The sequence below is a fragment of the Drosophila nasuta genome, chromosome X (genome assembly GCF_023558535.2).
Source record: "Drosophila nasuta strain 15112-1781.00 chromosome X, ASM2355853v1, whole genome shotgun sequence".
Lineage (NCBI taxonomy): Eukaryota > Metazoa > Arthropoda > Insecta > Diptera > Drosophilidae > Drosophila > Drosophila nasuta.
Window position 1 is genome coordinate 17,018,464 of NC_083459.1, and position 27,171 is coordinate 17,045,634.

General features: G+C 40.0%; 9 protein-coding genes across 11 annotated transcripts; 6 read left to right on the forward strand and 3 right to left on the reverse strand.

Moving 5' to 3' along the window:
* The first annotated feature begins 1,453 nt into the window (after positions 1-1,453).
* On the forward strand, positions 1,454-2,220 carry LOC132796693 (ctenidin-3). The gene has a single exon (XM_060807948.1). It carries the CDS (start codon positions 1,533-1,535, stop codon positions 2,148-2,150), a length of 618 nt encoding a protein of 205 aa, XP_060663931.1. The 5' UTR covers positions 1,454-1,532; the 3' UTR covers positions 2,151-2,220.
* Positions 2,221-6,151: 3,931 nt separating this feature from the next.
* On the forward strand, positions 6,152-7,755 carry LOC132795918 (glycine, alanine and asparagine-rich protein). The gene has a single exon (XM_060806880.1). It carries the CDS (start codon positions 6,203-6,205, stop codon positions 7,460-7,462), a length of 1,260 nt encoding a protein of 419 aa, XP_060662863.1. The 5' UTR covers positions 6,152-6,202; the 3' UTR covers positions 7,463-7,755.
* A 2,455-nt stretch (positions 7,756-10,210) lies between these two features.
* Positions 10,211-10,648, forward strand: LOC132795631 (uncharacterized). Its single transcript, XM_060806437.1, has one exon. The coding sequence runs from the start codon at positions 10,211-10,213 to the stop codon at positions 10,646-10,648; it is 438 nt and encodes a 145-aa protein (XP_060662420.1).
* Positions 10,649-11,301: 653 nt separating this feature from the next.
* Positions 11,302-12,119, reverse strand: LOC132796755 (histidine-rich glycoprotein). The gene has a single exon (XM_060808018.1). The coding sequence runs from the start codon at positions 11,889-11,891 to the stop codon at positions 11,352-11,354; it is 540 nt and encodes a 179-aa protein (XP_060664001.1). The 5' UTR covers positions 11,892-12,119; the 3' UTR covers positions 11,302-11,351.
* A 4,305-nt stretch (positions 12,120-16,424) lies between these two features.
* Positions 16,425-17,045, reverse strand: LOC132795797 (uncharacterized). Its single transcript, XM_060806695.1, has one exon. It carries the CDS (start codon positions 16,967-16,969, stop codon positions 16,565-16,567), a length of 405 nt encoding a protein of 134 aa, XP_060662678.1. The 5' UTR covers positions 16,970-17,045; the 3' UTR covers positions 16,425-16,564.
* Positions 17,046-17,346: 301 nt separating this feature from the next.
* Positions 17,347-19,287, forward strand: LOC132795373 (putative inositol monophosphatase 3). Of its 2 annotated transcripts, none has more exons than XM_060806046.1 (3): positions 17,347-17,507; positions 17,616-18,296; positions 18,356-19,287. In XM_060806046.1, exons 2-3 carry the CDS (start codon positions 17,750-17,752, stop codon positions 18,895-18,897), a joined length of 1,089 nt encoding a protein of 362 aa, XP_060662029.1. In that variant the 5' UTR covers positions 17,347-17,507; positions 17,616-17,749; the 3' UTR covers positions 18,898-19,287. The 2 variants fall into 2 exon arrangements, with proteins under 2 accessions (XP_060662029.1, XP_060662030.1); XM_060806047.1 differs by having other exon boundaries at positions 17,619-18,296.
* Positions 19,288-19,567: 280 nt separating this feature from the next.
* LOC132795372 (uncharacterized) lies at positions 19,568-24,671 on the forward strand. The gene is made up of 2 exons (XM_060806044.1): positions 19,568-21,134; positions 24,562-24,671. Exon 1 carries the CDS (start codon positions 19,646-19,648, stop codon positions 21,128-21,130), a length of 1,485 nt encoding a protein of 494 aa, XP_060662027.1. The 5' UTR covers positions 19,568-19,645; the 3' UTR covers positions 21,131-21,134; positions 24,562-24,671.
* LOC132795374 (glycolipid transfer protein) lies at positions 23,583-25,387 on the forward strand. 2 transcript variants are annotated; one of them, XM_060806049.1, is made up of 5 exons: positions 23,583-23,610; positions 23,697-23,822; positions 23,922-23,977; positions 24,562-24,819; positions 24,879-25,387. In XM_060806049.1, the coding sequence occupies exons 2-5, from the start codon at positions 23,711-23,713 to the stop codon at positions 25,044-25,046; spliced, it is 594 nt and encodes a 197-aa protein (XP_060662032.1). In that variant the 5' UTR covers positions 23,583-23,610; positions 23,697-23,710; the 3' UTR covers positions 25,047-25,387. The 2 variants fall into 2 exon arrangements, with proteins under 2 accessions (XP_060662032.1, XP_060662031.1); XM_060806048.1 differs by lacking the exon at positions 23,583-23,610 and having other exon boundaries at positions 23,689-23,822.
* Positions 25,385-26,082, reverse strand: LOC132795636 (uncharacterized). Its single transcript, XM_060806492.1, has 3 exons — positions 26,019-26,082; positions 25,844-25,947; positions 25,385-25,762 (listed from the first exon to the last, which is right to left on the reverse strand). The coding sequence occupies exons 1-3, from the start codon at positions 26,080-26,082 to the stop codon at positions 25,385-25,387; spliced, it is 546 nt and encodes a 181-aa protein (XP_060662475.1).
* Positions 26,083-27,171: the final 1,089 nt, after the last annotated feature.

Genomic DNA, 27,171 nt, shown 5'->3' on the forward strand with positions numbered 1-27,171 from the left:
CAAATTCAACCACAGATTCCTGTAAGGATTTGTCCAAGTTAGGATCAATTTTAAAATGCGTAATTCATTTTTTGTAGCATACTTCAAGGATTCGTGTATTGAAATCGTCATTATATTTTAGCTATAGCTCTTCAGGATCTGCACGGATTTCGAGAGGACGTGCATATTTGATGTCACAGTTGCCAACACTTTCGCTTGGCATTCAAGGATTTTCAGGATCCACTTCAAAAAAAATGCTGAAACTTTTCTTTTTATAAAAAAAATAGTCAAAAATTCCAATTTTCCGCTTTAACTCCATCATTTGAAGGACGAATTGGATATACTTTAGCAAATCGATAGATATTAACATACACATTCAGAATATGCAACAAAATCCTTGGAAGTCCTTTAAAGCGCTGAGAAAACAGAATTTTTTCGAAATCAAGAAACTCGTCATACCTTTAGAGTCCTTGACAGGATCAAGCTGAATCTAGTGTTAAACAATATAGGGGTAACAGGACTACCAACTGACCAAATTTCGTTCAAATCGTTTGATTACTTTCAGAGTTAGCGAGAATTTTCTGTTTTCAACGATTTTTCTATCGCCATGAGGACAAAATTTTACAAGTGTTGGATTCTTAGATGATCCCATGTTTATTTGATGCAAATCAATAGATTTCAATCACAGATATCGATAGTAACATATGCCACAAAAATGATGTGAGGATATAGTCGAGTTAGGAGTATTTTTCTCAAGTATTAAATTAAAAATTTTAAAAATACGTGTATTAAAGATATAATAGGATCTGATTAAAATACAAATGAAAATAAAATATTTATTATTAATCGCACTGCGCAGTTGAAGATAGTGAAGAAGACTTCCTCGTCATTTTGTGTATCATTGAAGATCAATTAAGTGAAGCCACAATAACTGTTTAATTTGTTGCAAACAGCAAGAACAGATGTTTGCAACAGTTCCATAGAGTACAAAGAGATAATAAGCTGGAGTAGTTAATAGTTGAAACGTTTTAGTGTACGTTCAGTTGATCAAGTATTTGCATTTGAATGTCATTATGCATAGCAAATATTAAAGTACTAAACATATTTCTCTATTTAATGTACATATCTATGAATCTGGTAGAAACTGAAAGTGTTAATTCCATTTAACGGCCATTAGTAATTACAAAAGATGCATTCTCCGAACGCAGAGTTAAAGTTCCGGTTCTAAGGGTAGAAAAAAACCCCAAACTATGAGGTACTCCTAAATAAATTGACTTTGACATTGTAATTTCTGAGGCAATTTTTGTGTTGTACTTTGGGTTTAGTTGGGTTGCTCATTAAACAATTCACACGTTTTGGCCAGACACTTTCGCTGCTCAGAGATCAGAACAATACCTGGCCATTGTGTGCTGTCCCCCAGGGAATTGCCTATAAATACTCGATGGCGGTCAACACAGTTCAACAGTCAAACATCAGCAGTCAGTTGACCCACCACCAAACAAACCAAGTAACAAGAGTTCCATCTGGATAACAAGCAACAACCAAGAAGCAACATGAAGATCTATGGAATAACTTTGACAGTCATTGCGATCGCAGCTCTTTCGACACCAAGTGAAGCCACCTTTGGCAAGCTGGGTCTTGTGCTGGGCGCTGGAACCACCGGAGCTGGTGGCTATGGCGGTGCCTATCCCTATGCTGGAGGTTATGGCGGTGGCTATGGCGGTGGTTATGGCAGTGGCTATAGCTATGGCGGTGGCTATGGATCGGGCTATGGCAACGAGAACGTCGTGAAGGTAATCAAGGTATCGGTGGTGCCTGGAGGCGGCTACTCTGGTGGTTACTCTGGCGGCTATGGCGGTGGCTACAGCGGTGGTTATGGAGCTGGCTATGGCACAGGGTATGGCGGCTTTGTTGGTGCAGCTCCTGCCATTTCCACATCGGCTGTTGTCACGCCAGTTGTCACCTCGGTGGCCACGCCCGTCATCGCTGGTGGCGCCGGTGCTGTTGGTGTTGGAGCTGGCTATGGCTATGGCGGTCTGGCTGCTGGTGGCTTCGGTAGTGCCGCACTCCCGGCTAGCTATGGCTTTGGTGCTGGCTATGGCGCTGGAGGTGGCTTTGGACTTGGCTTTGGTGCGCCCGCAGCTTTGGGCGGTGGCGGCGGTTGGTGCTAGGCAGGCCACACTGTACATTCCTTTATACTCAGGCAGCAGGCAAAAATCCTTCCTTCCTTTTTTTGGTAATTTAAACGAAATGTAATACAAATAAATACAATTAAAATAAGCGCAAAAAACAATGTCCTCTATTAATTAAATATTGAATATTTTGCGAAACAAAATTTGCCAAGAATTTCAGGTTAAAAATAAGCATTCAAGTGTGATTAAATTGTGAGATCTTTCCTTGTTTACTTTGCGTACTTGTCGAGTGCAATTTCGTAATACTTGTCAAATTACCAAATACCAAAAAGCCAACACACACACAGATTGTTGACCTTCAAAATTGGGAAGAAGACAGAGGTGAGACTTTTACTCTTCTTCTTCATCTTAGTTTTGGTTGGCGGGGGCGGCAGGTGAGAAATTGAAATTGAGAGTATATTGCGAGAGTGTTGTGAACAGTCGTGTGCATGCACAGAGCAATGGCACTTTGTGGACACATTCACTTAGTTAAGCTCACAATAGTCAAATGGTAATGAGGTGCCAAAATGGCATAACCAAAAGCCCCTTCAACCTACCTAAAAAACCTAAAAAACAAATAAGGTGGCCCAAGAAAGAATGCTGTAGTACGCAAGTTGGCTACAAATTGACTGCCACAGTCACAGAGATTTGAAAACCTGAAATCTATAAATGTGTAAATTAGTTGTGATTTCATATTTGCCCAACCAACTCAGCCAATGACAGGCGCTGCCTCAGAAAGCATCATTTCAACAAATATGTGGCAAATGCGTCCAAATAGTGCCAACTGAACCAAATAGTATCAACATTAGCAAGCTAAGATACATTTTTGCCAGTGTATTTTTGAAAAGTATTTAATACAACTATAAAGTTCAACAGCATGACATTAATATATAACAGAATTTAGATACATTTCTTCTCTTTCTTTTTGAAAAGTTGTCAAAAGAGGCAACACAATTTTTCTAGAGTGTATATTTTAAAAAAAAATTAATATTTTTGCAATTCTCAACAATGAAATTTACAGTAGACAACATTACAATTACTTATATTACAATTGTTATCACTTATTATTACTTATTATTGCGAAAACTACAGTCGAATAAAAGCACTACAGTGTGGTAAAATGTTAAAATATACTGAAGCCAATTATTGGTATACCGAAAAAGTACTACATTATAAATATACTATGGTGTACAACATATACCATATTATCAGCCAAAGTACCCGATTGATTTGGCCATATTTTGACATACAAAAGTATGTCTCAACAAAAACTTTAAAGCTTCAAAATGATTTAATTTTTTTTCTGATTTGCGAGGGACGAAAGTTGGTTTTGCAAAAATTTTAAACGAACTTGATCTGCGTGCAAACATATCGAGTGCTGTTGAAATAAAAATTCTTATAGTCTCTGAGACTTTGGTGTTCATACGGACATGACTATTGACGGTGATCAAAAATATGGAGTTTTTCCGCCTCTTACATATGTTGAGATATAATACTTTTCCACCCTATTTTGCTGTTTTTCACAGAACATTTAGATACATTTTAGAATTTCGCTTACGCTAAGCTTTAGCTAATATCATCCACTTTAAATCATATTCTAAGTAGCTTATTAATATTCTTCATATACAAAGCCTATAAATTGAAAATAGGCCAACTTTTGGCTAGTCAAACCTTTTGTGGATCGCAAAATGAAACCAGTCGCTGTTTGCTACAGATCGTAAGAATTATGAATATACGAGTATTATGCCGGCATGTGTTGTAATATAATCTTTTGGTCCAATTTGCATACAAGTTCTAGCCAAAAATCGAAGAAAAAACAACCGATCATCAGAGCATTTGTAATTTTCAGCATAGTGGAACACAATGAATAGACGGAACGCGCCCTTTATGATGCGGACGTGGGACTAGTTTTAAACGCTACTCAACTCGACTTGACTCGACTCGATTTGTCTTAACTTGAGTTGACTTGGAATTTATTTGTACAGCATTTGTGCTCGGTCGCGGTTAGCACATCGACAGATATTCCCCCATTTCCATTACCATCCACACAGGCATTAGGCATAAACATGGCACAACCAAATATCCAAAGCCAAAACCAAAACCAAAACCAAAGCCAAAGCCAAAGTCATTGGCAGTAGCTACGTGTAGCCATGCACAAGATCTTGACTGAATGAATGACGATACGAGTATCTCAGTCTGCGACTCTACTGAGTTGAGTTCCTCAATATGCATATGCGCCGGCTATAGCTATATAATGAACATATATAGTATAAACAACAGCACCCAAACACGCGTACACTGTGCCAAAAGCAAAAGTAGTTAAGGGAAATACCAGCAAGTGCGAAACTTTTATTATCATATTTATTGCCTTTTTTATTACAATAAACATTCATGGATTCAGAGATTCAGATTTTATTGTTTTATTGACTAAACGCTGTAACATTTAATTTAATGTGACCAATTTTAACTGCTTCATAGTCGCTACACTGTAAAATTATTGCTTGCAAATAAATCGAAGGTCGAGTTAATTCATTATTTGGAAATACAAATTTGCAGAAAATTTATATTAATTGCTGTAAAAAAATGTATACATACACAGAGAAAAAAAATAATTTAGATTGAAAAGTAGATTTTAATTCTTAATTTAGAATTTTTTCGATTTAAAAAATCAATCTTAAAATAATGTTTTTAGGCTGAGAAAATCGTAAATTAAAAATTGGATGCCAACATCTTATTTTAAATTAAAATCTTGCTTCAAGAATGTTTCATTTTATATTGAAAAGAAAATTGCTAATCTTGGTTAAAGAACTTTCCGATCTTAATTTAAGTTTTTCCTTTTTTTTAAATTTTTGAGATTTTTCAATTCTTGAAACAAGATTACAAAGATTAGACAATCTAGAATTTGGATTTTGATTTAAAAAAAAAACCTTCTTGGAACAATTTTGACATCATATAATTTTATTTCAATATTTTATTTTGAATTTTAGTACAATTTTTCTTCCTGTGTGGAAAAAAAATATAGTATGAACTGCGAGCAACATTAAATCATTATTAAATATTTGTGGCTTACTTAAAACAGAATTTACTCTAAGATACAATAGTGGGAAAATATATCTCTGAAGTAAATACAATATTACGTTTTCAATATGTTTTAGTTTTATTTTTTCCATTTTCTTATATTTCAAATAAATTATTCTTATTTTATTCGTGTCTTCAAAGAAATGTTGATTATTTCATTGTTTATTTTTTCAGTAGTTTATTTTTTATGTATACTTTTCTCAGTTTTATTATAATGTTGCTTGATCACGAAGCCAGTTAAACTTTTTTATTCAAACCTTTTCTAAATCAAATAAAAAGATAGAAAATCTGTTGGTCATTTAATGTTTTATTTTTGGTGTAAAAGCAAATAATGTATTTGATTTGTTGGTTTATTTTTGCAGCGACCCCAATTTCTTAGAGTGTAGCGGTAATTTGGGAATTACCTGCGCTTCTTGCGAATCGTTTTGGCGGCGGATGGCAGACGGCGGGTTTATTTGCCCCGAGAGAGGTGAGAAAATATCTCAGTTTATGGTTAAGTAGTTGAGTTGACAGACGGAGGGAGGGAGAGAGATATGCCAAAATGCTGTCTGTATAGATGGATAGCTAGATAAACACAGATAGATGGACAGATGGACAGACTGATGGTTGGTTGGATAGATTGCTGGATGTGTAGCTGGGGACGCGCCTTAGTTTTTGGCATTTCGGTGTGGCCCATAAGTAACTATTTATGAATTAAGCAAACAGCTTGACGAGCTTCAAAGTGTCGCTGCTGTTGCGGTTGCTGCTGCTGCTGTTGCTGTTGCTGTCGACGTTGGGTCCAGTGTCAAGCTGAAGATGTGTATTATTAGAACTACACACACACACGCACACTCAGACTGTGCTCACAGCTCAGTTGGCCTATAAATTTGTGCGTATCGCCATTGGGGAACATCAGTTGAGTTTTGCCCAGTCCAGGCACCACACACCCACAGAGACTAAGAGAGAGACAGAGAGAGAGAGAGAGAGCGAGCAAGATGAAGCTGTTTGTCTGTATTGTTGTTGCCCTTCTGGCGCTCAGTGCGCCCGCCCAAGCTTTGCTGGGCGCCAAGATTGCCTTGCTCAAGGCCCTTGGCGGTGGCATTGGCGGTGGCAGCGGCTTTGGCACCAGCGGCGGTGGCAGCAGCAGCGGTGGCAGCAGCTACAGCGGTGGCTACGGCAGCGGCGCCTACAACGGCGGCTATGGCCAGGGATACTACACACAACAGAGCCGTCCAGTCTACAACAGCGGATACAGCAATGGTGGCAGCTACGGCGGCAGCTATGGCGGTGGTTATGGCGGTGGTTATGGCGGTGGTTATGGTGGTGGTTATGGCGGTGGCGAGCAGGTCATCAAGGTCATCAAGGTGGTCGAGCAACAGCCCAGCTATGCTCGCTCCAGCGGCTACACCGGTGGCTACAACGGTGGCTACTCTGGTGGCTACTCCGGTGGCTACAACGGTGGCTACTCTGGCAGCTACAGCGGTGGCAACAGCTACGCCAGCTCCGGCAGCTATGCCAGCTCCGTGGCCTCGGCTCCGGTTGTCCAGACCTCGGCTGTTGCCCAGGCTGTGCCCGTGCCCTCCGTCACCTACACCGCCCCAGCTCCCGCTCCCGCTCCAGTTGCAGTGCCAGTGTCTGTCTCTGTGCCTGCACCAGCTCCCATCACCTACTCCGCTCCAGCACCCGCTCCTGCACCCGTCAGCTACACCGTGTCCGCCCCAGCGCCCGCTCCAGTCACCTACTCTGTGCCCGCTCCCCAGCCTGTGGTGCGTGTGGCTCCCGTTCCCGCTCCCGTTCCCGTTCCCGCTCCAGCGCCAGTGACCTACTCCGTGCCAGCGCCACAGCCTGTGGTGCGTGTGCAGCCCGCTCCCGTTCCAGTCCCAGTTCAAGTGCCCGCTCCCGTTACTTACTCTGTGCCCGCGCCACAGCCTATTAGCTACTCGGTGCCCGCACCCCAGCCTCAGCCACAACAGCAGTTTGTGAAGACCATCAAGGTGATCGTCGATGACGACAACAGTGGCGACAACAACAGCCGTGTCCCCAGTCCAGTCTATGGTGCACCAGCGCCTGTGGTCAACTCCTACTCGACTGCGTCGTCGAGCAGCGGATGGAACAACGCCGGCTCTGGCTGGAACAACAATGGTGGCTGGAACAACGGGGGCTCAAGCTGGGGCAACGGTGGCTCAAGCTGGGGCAATGGCGGCTCTGGCTGGAAGAGCGGCGGCATCTGGGAGAAACTCGCTGCCGGCTGCTAAATGCCTTCATCTTCTTGGACATTGGCCAGTCGCATTCTAACCACAAAACGCTGCCCCAAAAAAGAAAATAATTCGACCACAGTCGATACGATATTGTTACCTACTTACGATCATATCTAATCTAAAAACTTACTCAGCTACTGTACTTTTTTTTTGTTTTTTTTGTGTGTCTAGTTCTTAAAAAAAAATATACATCAACGACTATTGTACTTAAAACCTAAAACTGTTATTTTTCTCTTCTTACTGTCTCTGTCGCTGTGTAAATACCGCAAAAATTAAAAAATAAACTTAAATCAAACACAAATGCTAATCGGTTTTTTTTTTCGTTTACTGGACTTTCAAATTATTTTGACCTTCTTTTCGGGGCGAGGGTTACATAATCGAGAACTTCAATCGCTGCCGTTTGTCTCCTCAAAAATATTTTGGGGGAATTTTTTGTCTGTTTCTTGTTGATTTTTCTGAATATTTGGCATTAGGCCATGGTCTGAGTTCATTGTGTTCTACGCACACAGCAGCACACATCGATCACTTATCACCTAGTTGCTAACTGTGATCAAATCGCGATGCTAACGAATCTGCGATACCAACTTGAAATCGCCGTTGTCGCTGTCGCTGTCGCTCCCTCTGCGGTTTGGCTTTGTGAGAATGAGTCTAGTGCCATTTAGAGAATCATTTTGTGTTTTTCCAAAAAAAAAAAAACAAAATCTAGTCACATATTCACCACCAACTAGAGATGACACTCAGATGATAAGCACTCACGAAGCTCAAATAAATTGCATAGTTTTTCATTAAAAACAAATTAGTAAGCTACAGTCGAGTGTGCTCGATTGTGAGATACCCGCTAACCATTTTGATTATAATCAAAACAGTGCGGAATTGGATTGGATTTTTAAAATAAACTAAATTAATCTACCGCAATACTAAAATGTACCAAAGGCTATAATTGGTATATTATATACATATACATATAGTACATATACATATATATTTTTTTATATTTTTATTCGCTAACTATACTTGGTAAGAAGTTAAAGTGTATTTTTCTTATTTCACAATTTTTTTGTATTTTGCAATTTAAAATTTAGAGCAAATATAATAGAACATTCAAGTGTTTGGAAAGCAGAGAATTTTTCCATTTCAAATTAAAATAAAACCAACAATTAAAATAAAAATCCATATTAACGCTTAACTGTTGGAAATTTCTTGCGATATGCTTTCAAACGTTCAATATACGCAGCATTTGGTGGAATGTCCTCTAGCTTCTTTTTCTTTCTCGGTGGCTCATAAACAGCATAATCTTCGAAATATGGCCGCTTGCCATTGTGGATAGGATAAGTTTGATCCATTTCCATTTCGTCCATTTCTATCTTAAATTTGTTTTTAGATTTGAGAAAACTTCATTCGTTGAATTGAGAGGCATCCAAAATTCCAGCTTGCTTTGATAACTCAACAATTTGTTGAACTGAGTAATGTCATTCAATTGTTTATATGCTAAACTTATGTGATTTATTGAAAGTACCTAATATATAGTTAAATGTGATGGTGATGAGGAACACAAAAAAAAACAAGTAAGTAAGCTACAGTCGAGTGTACTCGACTGTGAGATACCCGCTACCCATTTTGAATAAAAGAAATATATTTTGCGGTATTTTTCTCAAAATATACCTAATATACTATAAAAATACTAAAAATATTCCAAATGGTATATTTGGTATATCGATAAAGTACCGCATTCATAATATACCATAGACGGCACAATATACCAGATTGTCAGCCAAAGCAACTAAGACCCCTAGTAAGTAGGCGTTTTTGCCTATACAAAACTATTTCTTTAATAACATCCACAATTTTTAGCTGATCGCAACAAAATTCAGGAATCATAACTACTATAGTTATTATTATATATACCAAAATTCACAACTCTAGCTTTAAAATTACGCTTGTTATTCGATTTTTTTGATTTGCGGGGGCGGAAGTGCGCGTGGCAAAAATTTGAAACAAACTTGATCTGCATGCAAACATAACAAATGCTGTCGAAAAGAAATTATAGCTCTATCTCTCATAGTCTCTGAGATCCAGTGTTTCATACGGACAGACGGACAGACACACAGACACACAGACGGACAGACGGACATGGCTATATCGTCTCGGCTGTTGACGCTGATCAAGAATATATATACTTTATAGGGTCGGAGATGCCTCCTTCTACCTGTTACATACATTTCCTGCCGGCACAAAGTTATAATACCCTTCTACCCTATGGGTAGCGGGTATAAAAATAAAAAATCAATATCAAATTGAGAGTTTACTTTTATTTTCGTCCAAACTTATTTATTCAACATAGTATATTATGATAATGCTGAGCTTTGTGTACGTTGTAGAATTAATTAAATGCAATTTTTAAACGGAATATTCCAAAGCAAAATATAAATTTTAAAACACAACTAAATCTATATCAAAACTGCTCTTTTACTACTCTTAAGATTATTTTAAAATACGAAAATACTTTTAATTTCACGAAAACTTTGCTCTAATCGAAAGTCAATCAATTAGCCTTCTCATATCTGTTGCCTGGCTGCATTTATGTTCTTATCGCAAATTCCCAGGCAGTTGAGCGCAACGAGTACTTCGATGTCAACGTTGTCGGCCCCCGTTGGTCGTTCAGCCAAGACGTGCCACATCCGGCCAAATTTGTGCATATAAATAACACACAATATTGAGTGCAACAACAGTTGATTCTAGTACACAATGCGCATACGTGGCGGCTACTTAATATTGCTTGTACTGCTACCAATGTCAGTTGCTGCTGGCAAAGCGGTGTCACAACAACTTCAAACATTGGAATTGCAACACGCTGAGGGCAAACGTGCGGCCAACGGTACGTATACTGAATGTACTAGAGAGTTCTTAACAAAAGTGTCTTCTTCTTGCTTAGATTACGGTCCCTGGATACAGATCAGCTCAGCTGTGCTCCAGCTGGTGCCCGATGAACAGACGCAGCTGCTGCTGCTGCAAACACACGAGGGTCCCAGCACCGTCAGCAGCGTCAGCACTGCCAGCATCTTGCCCAACTGGCATCACATTCCTGGCTTGCCATTGGGACATGAACCGAGGCACAAAGTCAGCGACAATCTGGACTTTGAGCGGCAGCAGACAACGCATTACGTCAAGTCTCATGGACGCTAGGAAGGATTGAGCTGACCGAGTCTTTTATGTTTTATATACATACATATGTAGTATGTATATTTTTTTTATGTTTTTATTCGCTAACTACTTGGTAAGAAGTTGAAGTCTATTTTTTTTATTTCACATTTTTTTTTTGTGTTTTGCAAATAAAAATTTAGAACATTTAAGTGTTTGGAAAGCAGAGAATTTTCCATTTCAAAATGAAATAAACGCAACAATTCAAATTTGATACTCTTCCTAAATAAAAATCCATATTAACGCTTAGCTGTTGGAAATTTCTTGCGATATGCTTTCAAACGTTCAATATACGCAGCATTTGGTGGAATGTCCTCTAGCTTCTTTTTCTTTCTCGGTGGCTCATAAACAGCATAATCTTCGAAATATGGCCGCTTGCCATTATGGATAGGATAAGTTTGATCCATTTCCATTTCGTCCATTTCTATCTTAAATTTGTTTTTAGATTTGAGAAAACTTCATTCGTTGAATTGAGAGGCATCCAAAATTCCAGCTTGCTTTGATAACTCAACAATTTGTTGAGCTGAGCAATGTCATTCAATTGTTTATATGATAAACTTATGTGATTTATTGAAAGGACATAATATATAGTTAAATGTGATGGGTAAAAAAAAAAAAAAAAAAAAATCAATATTAGCTATGAGAAACGAGGGCGGGACGAAGAACAAAGATACGACTATCACAGTCTTTAGTGCAGATCGAGCTCCTGATGGTGATCATGATGATGGTTGTCGAACACATGAATCTGATGCTCCAGCTCAAGCTGTTGCTCCACATGCTGCTCCTCGAGCTGATGCTCCAGCTGCTGCTTTTCATGCTCCTCGCGATCCTTGAACTCATACAGTGTGCTATAGCTGAAGGCGCCCTTGCCATGATCAATGCCCGGCACCGGTTGCTCATCGTGATGATGATGATGCTCCTCGATCTCTGGCTCATAGTGATGCTCGTGATGTTCGCTAGCCTCGGCGTATTCCTCGCCGGCATCGCTGCTGCCATAATCCGCTGGAAAACTGTGCTCGTTCAGCTGCTCGGCCAAGGCACCCAAGTGCTCATGATCCGCATGCGCATCGCTATCGCTGAAATCCAGTTTGGACAATGCCTCGCCAGCGCTCAAGGCGCCGGCATAGTTGCCCAGCAGTCCAGCGGCTGGAATGCCACCAATGTAGCCCGCTTGGGCGAATAGCGCCTGGGCGAGCAGCAGGATTAGTTTAAAGCGCCAGCTGAACATTTCGTTGCGATCTTCAGGTGTGAAGTGAGAAGTTGAGTTTGTGCGAAGCAGTTGCTACTTTTGGCTACCGACGCGGCGAAATGGTGCAAGTCGACTATTTTCTTTTCGGCAAGTGCTGTGGCATTTATACGCTGGCTTTTGGCACACATTTTCCTGCATTTTCCAGCCGCAACAGCAGCAGAAACAACAACAACAACAACAAAAGCAACAGCAGCAGCAACATTTTTAAGCTGCGCTTTTGTTTGGCTTGGCTTGGCTTGTGGCTCGGCTCGGCTGTGCCCATCCATGTTGCAATGGACATCTGCCGACAACAGCGACGATGACGACGATGACGACGACGACGGCTGCAGCTGATAATTTTGTGCACTTATTGTGCAGATTACGTATACGCCAGCGCGGACGATTGAGCCAGGCTGACTAGCTGGATGGCTGGCTGTCTGGCTGTCTGTCTGGCTAGCTGGCTGACCATTGAATAGCCGCAATTATAAGAGGCGCCCGCCATCGCCACCGCCACCGCAGCAGCTGTTGCAAGGTGCGTATACGTAATATTTTGTTGTGGCAGCGGCTCCAGTTCTATGCCAGGCGAAATGATTACGCCTTGCATAACCATAACGTCTTTCATTACGACTCCGCTGTTCGATCTTGTCAAGGCGATGCGACGACGCGGAAGCAACCGCCTCAACCTCCAACCTTCTTCGTCACCCCCCTCCACGTCTCGCCTCTTTTGTTCCTCGTACCAAGCAGCTCGCACACAGACGCCAAGTGGCAACTAATTGCGTTGATCAACAAAACGGAAACGATGGCCAACAAGTGTAGAATAGCCCACGAAAAAAAAAGAGTAGAAATAACAAAATTAAATAAAAAAGACAGCGACGAGGGTTGCTCGAAGAATGCCGAGTTGAAAGCAAGCTGCATTCGCTTCGATTGTGCAACTCTGCAGCCAAGTTGTGGCAACCACTCTCGGCGCGGGGCAATTAAATGCGTTAGCCAGCAGAGCGACACAACACTGATGCACATACAACCACAATTACTATACAGCTATAACCGAGTTAATACTCGTAGTTGCTGTTGTTCACGGATGCGACTCATCACCAATGCCAAGCAACTGACTGCGATATGGCAGAAGTAACCGCAACAACGCAAATATCATATGTGAGTAGCAAAGAGTACACTCGTTCAGTTAGTCATATATATATGTATCTGTATCTGTATCTGTTTCTGTGTGACAACAATTTGCTATTGCAAACTCGAAATATGCGTTTAAATTGTCACGACAATTGTGATAAAGTCAAATGTTAAGTATGTTAGGCTAATAATCACTTAATAAACAAACATTATTTTGATATTTGGAAAAGTGATATATCACTTTTTATTTATCCAATTTATAAATTTCATCATATCAACAAATCAACGTTAGATTAATAATCACTTGATACCATATTCTGCTACAAATAAAGCACTTAGGCACTCATTTAAAAATTTTAAAACTATAGTAAAATATATTAGGCTAATAATAATTCTTTATATTTTTTTGGTAGCTGAATAAATATTTATTATATTCATATTCGGAAACGTTAAGAAATCTTAGTTGGACTAGTAGTCACTCGATTTCTTATATATCGATAAGGAAATTCAAAAATTCGATTCATAACTTTTTACCTCATAAAATTGAAAAATGTTAACAAATATATTGATAATATATTTTGGTAAATATATAGTATTCAGAAATTCTATTAATCTTTTCTTCTTTACCTCATTTAAAAATTGAAAAATTTACAGAAAATCATTTCTCAATAATAATTACTTGATATTTTATTTAGCAGTTATACGTCTGCCATAATATTAAGGAATGCAACCGAATATTTATATTTATCTTATTATTAAATGTAAAGAGAGACAATTTTACATATATTTCATTCTTTCCCCAAATCTCTTTTTAATGTACAAAAATGCATATCATCGAATTTTTAAATGTTTTAATGAGTCAGTTAATTTATCACATTTGTTTGCATGCCAAACAAACATTCAGATATCTATCATATGTGAATCATTTTTTTTGAGCGCAGCTTTGAATACAAATCATATTGGGATAATTTATAATTAGCAATTAAATTTGGCAGAATTCATCAGAAAATAATGAAATATTGAAAACAGTTTTAAAAAATGAAATTAATGTAGAGCATTTTATAAATAAATTTGATTAAAAAATAATTGAATATTAATTAGAAAATACATTTAATGAATATATATTTCATTTGAAATATTCGGAAAATTACTAGATACTATATTGACTAAATATTTAAATTGTGTAAACAACACAGAAATTAGAATACTCGCCGAATGCATTTCACAAAGTGAGCTGCATTCGAGTATTTCTCAAGTGAGTAAATGCACGTTAAACTCGAGTTATTTGTAGAGTAAGAAATTGCGATTGTATTGCCTAAATACATTCACTGAGTCGTGAATATACATACATGTATGAGTACTCATACTCGTATTCGTTTTCGAACACGTATAACAATTAGCTTACACTTTTATTCATCACAATTTTTGACACATTGCCAGCCACAAAATTTCAGCTGCAAGCACACGCCGTTGCCTGTCGCTGTTGTTGTTGCTGCTGCTGTTGTTGCTGCTACTGTTAGCGTGTCAGTAGCAACTACAACAACAGCAACAACCATAAGCATAATAGGAGCAAGCAAGCGGGGCAGTGGGGCACCCCACACAAATTACCAATGTAATAAGCTGATGTTGCTGTTGCTGTTGTTGTTGCTACTGCTTATTACTACTGCTGCTGCTGTTGTTGTAAGTGATTGCTGCGCGTACTCCCACAGCAACCACAACAGCCTCAACTACAACGAAAACAACAACAACAACAACAACTCCAACGGACACGTTTGTTATTAATTCGCATTTTGTCGGCAGCATTTCCTAACGCAAATATTTCTTTTTTTTTTTTAGTCTTTTTTGCGTTTCTTTTCATCTACCCTGTAAGCAAAGAAAGCAGCAGCAGGCGGGGTATATTACAATTGTGCAAATGTTTGCAGTATCTACAATTAATTAAATTTAAACTTTCTTTGTGTTTAGTGTTTAGAAATACTTATTCATTTAAAATGTATAGAAGTTATTTATGGATGAGTAAATTTTATTACTAAATTGAAATGATATACTCAACAAAATGTATTTGATTATTTAAACAAATTATTTAAATCTATAAAGAATGAACTTAAAGTATAAATATTAAGAATAATCAATTTATAAATATTAGAACTAATATTTATAATATAAAAGTTTTTTTTAAACAAAACCTAAGAGAAATGTAAAATATTCAAATTTATTGAATTTCGCTGTCATTAAACAATTACTGTTAAATATTAAAAATATACAAGTAGTATAAACAAGAGTAATATTCAACTGTAGCCAAAATATATGAAGAATAAATAAAATATTTATTTAATCATATAAAAGATCATTAAAAAAAATTAATATTTAGAAAAATCACTAAGCTTTTTTTTATTATACATATTATTCTATTATATATACCACACAAATACTATAATATACCGAATGCTATATTTGGTATACTTTGAACTTGTGTGGGTGAGTGAGTTAGTAAGGGAACAAGTGAGCGAGCGAGATGACGATGATGATGGTGGCACACACAGGTTACATACTGGGGTCGTTTGCATTGTTGCTGCTTTCTATTTAACATGCACTTGTTCATTGTGCCGCATTAGTAATGTAATTACATTAAGCCGCTCTCTCTCCTCTCCGCTCCTCTGCCACTATCTGTCTTTTTTCATGTGTGTGTAAGTTTGTTTGTAAGAGGGTGTTGAGATGGATGTCGCACCTGTTGAGAGCTGTCTGCAGCACAGCTCAACGGCAAAGATCTCAGATAAGCAACAGATTGCTCACGTATGTATGCAAATGCATGTAATATGTTTGCACATGTGTGTGTGTGCTCACAGTGAGGGTCAGAGTCATAAGCACAATCTACTAAAATATATTGCGTATTAAATAAACTATACTATGTATACAGTATTGTTAACAAACACTTTTTCTATATTTTTAAATTGGAATTGCATAGAAATTAAATACCGTATACATAATTTATAATATTCAATTATGCACAAGTTTTTTAGCTTTAAAAATACTCAAACTTCAATAAGTAAAATAAATATTGTGCATAATTTCGTATTCGGACAGACAGGCAGGCGCACTCGGCGACTGACAATGCTGCAATGACCGTGGCATTTGCGCAACGGCCACCTGAGGATTTGGTGGCTGTTATTTTTCTGCCGTTGCCATTTATTTTTGCTTTTGGCGGCGTCAACAGCTTTTGGTATTCAAATTAAAGCGCCGCCGTCGCAACACGATAGCTTTCATCAGTGCTTTACATTGCACATGCGAAAGCTTTCACAATGTTATCGAAAGCTCAGCAAAGCGACGTTTCAGGATCTCGTTTTTTTCTGTAAAAACATATGTACATATGTCCACCATATATACATTATGTACGCATGAATTATAAATCTTGTTTATATTTATTTTGTTAGCTACATTTGAATAGTGTAATGATTGAAAGTGATATAGTGACAAAAATGTGTTAAAATTGAATGAGTGCAGCAATTGCTTTGCTGTGTGTATGTCTTGTCCTGTGCTTGACGTAGTCTCCATTAAATTTCGCCTCCAACGGCGCCCTCCAATTCCTCCTCTTCATCTTCCTCGTCAATGTCCACCCAACCGTCGTCGCTTAGCTCAGCGATGGTGTCATTATCATCAACGACAGCTTGCACGCTGGTATCGTCCTCGGTGGATCCCGAATTGGTGTTGCTGTCTGCAATGGTGGCCGTTGTCCATCCGGGCACGTTGGAGCGTTCCGGACGTTGTTCCTGGGTGATGCCAGTCTCCGATGTTGAGTCGCTAGTCGAAGATGGTGCTGTTTCGGTGGCGGTCACAGTCACCGATGAGCAGCGGCCGGCTTCGATGGCGGCCTTGGTCTTGTTGCGACGACGCACATTCTCATATTCCTCCAGATCGGCCAATGTCAGTTGGATGCTTTGTAAATTACGTTTTAGCATGATTTCCTTTTCCACTATCGTTTTCGTTGTCTTTGGTTTCCCACCAGAAATTGTGCGCGGCCTAGAAACAGTTATAATACTGGGCTGCCACCTAGACGAAACGCTTTTTTCAAAGCGCGCGGTAGCCCTGCCAGTCATTTTGATGACCAAATAATACATTTTTGCAATGTAGGGCTTTTCGAAGCAACAATAATTAAACCTACTATTGAAAAAAATCAAATATTTTATAGAATAAAAAACAATGTAGATTTAATTTTTATTTAAATGATTTTACACAAAAAAAAACGATTTGATTTAAATCGTAGTTATGAATTCGATTACATTCATTTAGTAATAGACCTATCGTTCCACCACCACAGTCTTTGTTGACGTCTATCGGCAGCCAGAGGAACTTTTTTTGTTTGCCCAACAACCTATCAATTGGTTTGTTTTGAGCAGCAGACCAAACAAGTGGGTGAAGCGAAGTGCGACGTGGAATTGACGCGATTCTCTAAGCGTCTTAAATTCTACCGTCACCGTTCATTTTGGGCCACAACTGGTGAGTGAGACGCTTTTGTTCTTATTTACCTAACGCCGCCTAACACACAACTTGTTGTTCTTTGCTTCTCTGTTGATTTATTCATTTTGTTTATCGGGGCAAAACCAGCAGCAACAGCTGTGGAGTGGTGATCTGGCATAGCCTGCGGCTTCGCGGCAAGTGGCACAACCCACGTCGCACTTGTAAATGAGACCGGCTGCCAGTGCTGAAAGAGACAACGCAGCGACAACTTTACCTCATTGATGATCCCCATGAAAGAACGCAAAGATCGCAAGGAAATCATGAACGGACGCACCATTCGCATCAATCGTGTGCCAGCCACCATCACAGCCATTCTGCTGACCATTGTGCTCGTCTACTTTCTCAACTTCCATCAGGAGGAGCGACCATCCATCTATGGCATGCTCCGCAGCGACAACAAAGTAAATCTACGTAAAATGCTGATTGCCGCCATTCAAGCGGCACAACGCGGTGGTCTCGAGATAGTCGATGTAGCCAACAGCCGTCAGCTGAAGGAGCGCAGCAAAGGCAAAACAGCCGAGGGCGTCAATGATCCTTTCACTGATGCCGATGGGAGATCGCATTGTGTGATGAAGCAGGGCCTGAAACGCATCTTTCCACGGGTGCATATCTTCTCGGAAGAGGATAAGGAGCATTGTCAAGATGCGCACAGCTTCGACTTGGACCCCACAGTGCTGCACGAAACGGCCATTGTGCCCGACGTGGCTGTGACGGCCCAAGACGTCACTGTCTGGGTGGATCCACTGGATGCCACCAAGGAGTTTACAGGTAGACATTGATATGATTGCACAGAGCAGTTGCATTACAGCTCACTCTCTTTCTTGCAGAGGAACTCTATGAATATGTGACCACAATGGTGTGTGTGGCTGTTGCTGGCCAGCCAGTTATTGGCGTCATCCATAATCCCTTCAGTGGACACACGGCTTGGGCGTGGGTGGGCCATAGCATGTCGGAGTATCTGGACGAATTGCACAAGCTGCCGCGTGCTGATAAAGGCAGCGATCCCATCATCACCATCTCCAGATCGCACACTGCCGCCGCCCAGGATGTGACGCGTGCTGTCTTTGGGCAGAACGTTAACATCCTGACAGCTGCCGGCGCTGGCTATAAAGTGCTGCAGGTGGTGGCCAACAATGCCACAGCTTACCTGCACACGTCCATCATTAAGAAGTGGGACATTTGCGCTGGCGACGCAATACTGCGTGCTCTGGGCGGCGCCATGACCACGCTGAACGATGAATCGATCAACTACGGACCCAATGAGTCGCCCGTGAATAAGGACGGTCTCTTGGCTAGCCTCACACATCACGGCGATTACATGGAGCGTGTGTCCAAATATCGTGCTCAACACAATGGCAAGCTGAGGTAGTGAAGGAGTCCTAACTATCCCCATACTACCACATATACACTCTCTGGAATCGGGAATCGAGAATCTCTGGCAGCAGATGCTGTGTGCACGTGGAACGTCCTCAGCTTAGGCATAAGTTTAAAGTAGCGAAACAAAAACCTGTTTTTCATGTCGATTCGTCTCAACTTCGACGGGTCATGAACCCCAAGAAGACTCGCGTCCAACTGAATAAAATTACATAATTATTTTTTTTTTATATTATTTATTCAAATTGAGTTTAGTAATAAGCTTGCTCCCAATTCACAAAAACAAAACAAAAAAACATTCTTTTTCGCCCATTTAAAATGGGGGAAACATGCATAATTTGAAGTATCAAGTGTGTAAACTAGAAATTGCCCAAATAAACTTGGAAATATAATATTAATATTGCCGTATAGCTTAAGACGTAAGTTAATTATTTATTATTGCTATCTGTTTATTTGTAAAAATACAATTTATATTCCGGTTGATGATTTAACTGCTGAAAGTAGTAGTATATTTATTTAATTGCCATGTATACAAATGTAAACAAATTTTAAAAAAAAAAAGAGATGGCGCAATTATTGCTACAAATTTATCGATTAAAGTGCTTGGCACCTGTGCAACTCTGGGACCGCAACAGCTGTTTACCGATTGACCATCACAAGAGGCTGTCATTGCTGCCAATCAGCTGTTCACGCATCGATGCGGATTGCTTGCTGTCTGTGTGTTGTGTTGTGGTGCGGCAGCAATGAGCAGCTGCATCAACGACTGCAAGCGCGAGCATAAAATTGAAGTGGAGCCACTACAAGACGCCGATCAAGTGGAGCACAGCTTGCTGCTAATCAAAGGACGCCTGCAGCCAAGCTGCACAAGTGCCAAACAGTTGAAAGCGACGCTCTCGCTACGCCAGCAAGAACAGGAGCAATTAACACAGCTGACGACAGCCGGTGAATTCAAGTTATTGTTCGATTTGGGCGAATCTGATACTGCAGCTGAGTGTGAACTGCACCTCTGCTGCTGCAACGCCCAGCGGCGACTGCAATTCAGGTATCAGCCACGACGTAGCACATATCGCGTGCAGCCGCTGCTGCTGCTCTGCGAAGACGAGAACGAACAGTCTGTGGAGGATCTCTGTGCCTGCATCGATCTGAACCTGCGTCTGGTGCAGTGCATCTATGCGCACAAATTAAGCGCCGCCGGCTTCGGGAATCGCACCTTCACCCTCAACGGCGCCTGTTGCGTCTTTCGCTCGCAGCTTAGCTGCGCAACTGCACGCGACTGCGTTGAGGACGAGCTGTGGCAACGCTTTGCCAGCGAAATCCTCTCCAGCGACGACTGGGGCCAGCAGCTACACCTCAAGTTTGTTGCCTTCATCAGTTGTACGCGCTACGACGGCGGCGCTGTCGCAGCTAGCGGCGATTATTCGTACGCGAACATACGCCGGCATCTCCACGCACACGCTGCATTGGGTGGCGGTGGTCTGGCGCTATTTGGCACCGGTCATTTCTACGCCTGGCCACGGCACTTTAACCAAATTGGCGACTGCATACGCAGCAGCCGGCGCGTGGATGTCGCCAGTCAGCCGGACGAGAGCAACTATCGTCGCAGCTACGGCGGCGTTTATGCCAGCACCTTGGGTGCTGTGTGCCACGAGTTGGGGCATTGCTTTGATCTCGGCCACACCCAGGAGGGTGTCATGGGCCACGGTTTCGACTATCTGAATCGTGTGCTCACCGTCGATCAGCTGACGGAGCATTTGCCGCAACGCATTGTCACAACATCAGCTGCCGCCGCATCCGCTTCCACATCGTCGCGCCCTCGTTTCACACAGCTGAAACTCAAACAGCCCGCAGGCAATAAGTTTCTGGATAATTATCATAGCCAGCGACGCAACGATTGCTTCTACTTCTCACGCAATTGTGCCGTTATTCTTGCCCAGCATCGCTGGCTACGCCCCGATCTCAAGGCCCAACTCCACAACGCACACATTCAACTGCTGCCCGACAGCTCCGAGATTGTGTCCAACATTGCGTTGCGTCTCGTCGAACTGCGTTGCAATCTCAACAGTCTTGTTGCCCACTACGAGGAATTCCCCGCACAACCAGCCACACTACGCTTTCGTCTGCCGGATGCCTTATGGCATCTGCTGGCCACACAACGCTCCCACTACGTCTTTGTACTGACCATTGAGGGTGACACCAAGCGACTGGCCTGTGACCCCGTTCAGGATTAAGCGGGTAAGCGTACAGCTTGATTAACTAACTAACTAACAACTTAGAGGTTGCATTTCATATTCGTTGGTAAGAAAGGATCTTGTGCAGTCTAAACGCACGCCTTAGTTTATATTTTACTCTTTTGCAATCCCTTCATTTCATATTCAATTCTGGTAAGGGTCTCGAGCAGTCTAAACCCATACTTCACTTCATATTCAATACTCACATAGGATTTTGAGCAGTCTAAACCCATACTTCACTTTATATTTTATACACAGGGTCTGGTACAGTCTAAACGCACGCCTTAGCTTATATTTTACGCTTTTGCAATATCTTAATTTCATATTCAATTCTGGTAAAGAGTCTAGAGCAGTCTAAACCCATACTTCATTTCATATTCAGAATCTTGAGTAGTCTAAGCCCATGCTTTACTTTATTTTCAATACTCACACAATATTCTGGTGCAGTCTTAACGCGCGCTTTAGCTTATATTTTACCTTTTGCCATCTTCTTAATTTCATATTTGATTCTGATAAAAGGTCTCGAGCTGACACTTCACATTCAATACTCACACAGCGTCGATCTTGAGTAGTCTATACTGAAACATAACTTTAAATTCAATTATCAAACGTCAGCCTTTTTCGATTGAGAAAATTCCAGAGTTAGTTTGCTGATAATTAATGACAACTTTGATAATTCCGATCGTATTTTAAAACGAAATTTATCTGCGTTTTTTATTCGGGTTGACGAGAGACTCTTTAGGCAAAATTAATTTACTACGCTGGTACCATAAACGATTGCAAACGTGATTTTTTCTAATTCAGATTAGGAATCAACGTAAATGTTTGATGTATACCATAAAGTAATTTGGGTGATGAGTGTTTTTGATCAGAGCACACGAATTCCCCTTGTTGCAAGGTATGCTATAAAGATAAACGAGGCAATTGGTACGGTGTTATACGGTATGTAGCCTGCCCTTCCTCAATAGTCCAATAAATGATCGTCCAGGTAACAGAGGTTAATTGCGTGAGTCATTCAGTGACATATCTGTGGAGTACCAGCGATTGGCATTACGCGTTCGAGCACTCAATGATTCATGTTGTTGAACAAACAAATGTGTGATTTGCTTATCGAATACTCGAAGTGTCCAACTGAGTTTCGATTAAAATATGCAAACACTCAACGAATATGTGAATGAGTACATTCAAATATACTCACTGTGTGAGGTAAGAGACCAGAGACCCTAAACGTGCTGAGTAAATTGAGACTGGTTTAGTTTCTGTTTGCTGTTTCTAAACCGCAGCGTGGTGATCTCTGAGAGAATGCGGGAGAGCTCTTAAGATCTCTCACTCTTTCTCTCTCCCTCTCTCTCAGTGGGCTGGCGGCCTCATCGATCGTCGGCTATGTCAAATGGGTTAAGCCCCATTGCGTTGTCAGCATTGCTGCACAGTGGAGCAAGTGTGATAGTGCTTAAAGGTTTTTGAATAAGTGCAGATCGGGCTGATAACAAAAAATACAATAGGATTATTTATTTATTTATTATATTTGAAGATTAAAATATGTATTAATCTATAGTACAGAACAACTTTGGAATAATGATGAATATTAATAAAAAATTATTAGTTTAAGTATATTTCGTCGAGTTGAACAGCACTGTATTTTGCTGTTCAGGTAGCTACTTTGCGCATCAATTGGGGTGAATAATTTATAAAAGAAAATGCATTAATATCATGATTCATTCATAGTTATGCTTTGTCCTTTGTCCCTTCAAAAAGCTCAAACAGCAAGAAGTTTAAAGCTCAATACGGCTATTGAATTATTTTGTATTCCACGCAATTATTCAAATATTCAGTTTAAGGAGCGATTCCAAAGTAGTCTTTCATCATCATATTGGCTACTTGAGTTACTCGATAAGTTAATTCTGATACTCAGCATATACATAAATGTAAGCAAGAAATCAATTTCAAAGTGAAATATGAAACAAAGATAAGCGGAGAGTGAAGTGCTGTCTTCCGGACGTTTGCGTCTATTTTTAACCACTGTGCAAAGTCGCAATGCCGTTGCCTGAGAAACTTGTATTTCAGATACTTTCCGTATTTGCTCATTTGTGTGTTTGTTTTTTTCGCTATAGTTAAAGTTTTTGTTGGTATTAATATTATTATTTTGTGTTGTCGACTCTCAATACTCTCGGGGTTCGATAATGGAAATGCTTTGATATGAACGACAACAAAACAATCACAAGCAACAAATACAAAATGCTTTATTAATATTTTTTTGACGGAGGTGCTGATAAGATAAATCGACACTGGCACTGCTGGCAACAACAAATCATCGAAATAGTCGCGAATTTTGATATTCGGGAAAACGTAAAGAAATAGAAAAATCGTACAAAAACCAGTGCCATATCATTGACCAAACTCAAACTCAACTGTTCGCTCACTTTTGTTTCAGACTTCAACTGGAGCAGCGGCAGTCAGCAAAGCGAACAGCGACGTCAACAGTAACAACAATACTTAACAGCAAATAAATAGAATTTTAAGTAACTGCATAAATAATTTATATATCTATAAATATATATATATATAGTATAATCGGAAAAGATGGCAAATGCGCGAATACAATTCAAGACTTTGAAGGGATTTCCCGAGGCGACGGATAAAATCGAAACACAAACGTTTTTAAATGCGGCCAAGGAAATCGTAACTGTCATCGGTAAGCCAAATGATCGATAGCATCGATCGATGCGCATTTTGTCTATCTATCGGCGTACTAATAATCATTAACTCCGTCCGTACACTCACACACACGCAGAGACCTTTGGCAAACTCTTTACGCCTGTCATCAGCGACATGAATGGCAATATAAACGTAAGTTGTATTTCTTGTTTAGTGACTTCATTAATTCTCTTGTTTATTATTTAATTTCATTCCTTTGCTTTGCACTTTTATTTGTGACTGCGCTCTCTTTGCTTATATTAATTAATTTGTAAGTTGCATTTCTCATTTCTTTGTATCATCTTCATTGATTCACTTGTTTATTATTTGGAAATTTCCCAAATTCATTTATTTATTTGTTTGTTTTGCACTTTTATTTGTGACTGCGCTTATTAATTTCTTTTTTTTTCTTAATTAATAAGTGACATTTCTCATTTCTTCTAATATGGTCTTAATTAATTTGCTTGGGTATTATTAAGCGACTTCATAAATTTATTTCCACCACTTTTATTAGTTATTGTAGTAATTAGTTTATTTCTTATTTTTGTTATTTCCTTTATCATTGTTTTGCTTATTAAACCTTGAGTTAGGGTACTCCAAAAGATAACTTAACTCTATTTAATTTTCCTGTTCTTAAATATTACGCCAAAGATAAGTTAACTTATTTTCCAGTTTTTAAATCTATTTCCTTTGATTTCCACGATAATCACCTAATAGCCTAATCAAAATACTTGCAGAAACTGACAAAAGTCTACGGCACAGATGTACTGAAGTATCAGTATCTGGAGGATATGATAGTGCTGAATGTGAATGTGGATGACTTTGCGGCGAATGCGTTGCTCTGGCTGAAGCGTGGCCTCCAGCTCATCTGCACGTTCTTCGAGAACATCTACAACGATGCCCAGAGTTCGGAGGCATTGAAGCAGCATCTGCAGGATGCCTACGAGCGCACACTGAAGCCCTACCATGGCTTCATTGTACAGAGCACCATCAAGGTGAGCTTTACATCTCCAATTTGATGTGTGACTCTAATTAACTGCGTTTACGTTTACAGATCATTTATAGCTGGGTGCCGACGCGCAGTCAACTGCTTGGCCAGGGAGACGCGCAGCAGGAAAACATCGAGGTGCTAACGAATTATTTGCCCACAATGCGGGCGCAGCTCGACAGGATCGATGCGTTACTCAAGTCGCACAATTTGGACGATAGCCGCAAAGTGTGATTTCATTTTGCCTGCCTGCTTAGCCTGCCTTAGTTTAACTTCCTAATCCTAATACTCGCTGCCCATAATCAAAAAGCATGTGTGATAGAGTAGTGAAGTAATCTGTCTGTCTGTCGTGTCTGTCCGTTTGAGAATATTTTAGTAACCGCGATTCGTAAAAGAAACCAAAGCAATAAGATTTGCATGCTTTATTTAAAAAAATTCAGTCAATTGAGTTGCTTTGGTCACACTGAATTCTCTTGGGTAGCGAGTATCTCGCAGTCGAGCATCCTCGACTGTTAGTGTTCTATTTGTTTTTTTTATTATTTTGATCATTTAAAAGATAAATTTTGCCAAGCTCACTGCAACGTTGTCTCTGTTTCTGTTTTCAATTCGGTTTCCTTTCCCTTCCCATTCCCCTTCCCCTCCACTTCGCTGGCGGCGGCCGAGGACAAAGCATGATGAATGATGGCCACCAGAGCTTCGAGCGTGATCAACAGAAACTGCAGATTCGAGAGCATGTGCAGCCAGGTGACGGCGTAAACAGCAACCAGACGCAAATAGAGCAACGTGGGTAACAGCACGCAAGGCGTCAGCGTCAATAGGAGCCACATCGTTGTGACACCGGTGCAGAGATTGATCGAGTAGCCGGCATAGAGACGCAACGATTCGGCACCTGTGGCCAGCACAAAGGCCACCAGCATGACCAATCCCTTGTAGTTCCACAGCACATCCACCTAAGCGAGAGAAGAGAAGGAAGGATAAGCGAAGAAGAAAGAGAGAGAAGAGATCGATCGATCGATTGCTGTTGCACTCACACAGACGATCATGTGCAGCAGATAGCTGCAAGCCCACACGATGGAGACATGGCCATTGATCTGCAGCAGCATTTGCAGCACCAAATTGGACCGTTGCGGCGTCACTATTCGCATGCAAATATGAAAGCATAAGGCCAATTAGCTGCATCATTTATTCATAATTGCCAATACTCACAAGCCAAACTGTAATTGTAGCTGATGTTGCTGTTGTTGCTGTTGCCTTCGTTGATTGTTGCCATCGTCGCGGTGTAAAGTACACTGAACTCGCCGACAAGTTGCTGTTCTTTTACTCCAACTTTATCGCATTGTTGTTTACGTTATGGTTGCTAGTAGCAACCACTTTAATTGCTGCATGTTTCATTCATAACTGCCGCGTCCTGACAACTGTTAGCCAACAAAGTCTTTTTAACAGTTCACATACCAGCCGAATGTTAAGTTAGCATGGCAACTGGCATTATCCCTGAGCAATAATCAGCTGATTTTGAATTTCATATAAGAATTTTTGTAGTACATTGCATTTTCATTACTCTCTACAAAAACGATGATATAGATTTACTATACATAATCTTGATTATAAGTGTAAGGTTCTCTACTAATTCTTTTGTTTATATTTCATTCAACAAAAATAAAAATAAATCATACTGATTCCGTATGCTAGTTATAAATAATAACAATAATTAAACCTTATCCTATATATTATAGATTAAAAATATTAATAAATAATTAAACAATTTAAAAACATGCTTAGTCACTTTTATTGGGACAGTTAAAAGGTAAGTATTCAATTTGATTTTTAGACCAGAGATCTGATGTTAATAATTTAATAATAATAATTGCTAATTTTTCTACAATTTATGTATAATTGAATAATATATTATAAAATTTAAGTTGGAAATTTCTATCCTTTGGCTAAGGCAGAAAGTAGCCATCTAGAAAGTAACTTAATTACTCAATGCAGCATGAGAGTTCTCTCACAGACTTTTCATCTTTTCTACACCTGAATTTGGCTGTAATTGTTGTTGTTGTTGTAGTGGTTGATACAATTGTTGTTGTTGCCAGCCATTTGAAGCCACCAGGACCGACCAAAAAGTGTCAATTCAGCAAGCGAAATACCAGGCGAACATAAATCAGAAGTAAGCAGATTTACAAAAATTCTTGAATAGCGCCATCTATGGGTTTCTATGCAAAGCACAACATTTTGTGCACCCTTAAGGTATGCAACAAATAATTCAATTTCAAAGTTGATTTTTAGCATTTCTACTTGCTGCTGATTTATGTTCGCCTGGTATTTCACGTGCTGGCTTGTTACTTTTGAGTCATTCCTGGTG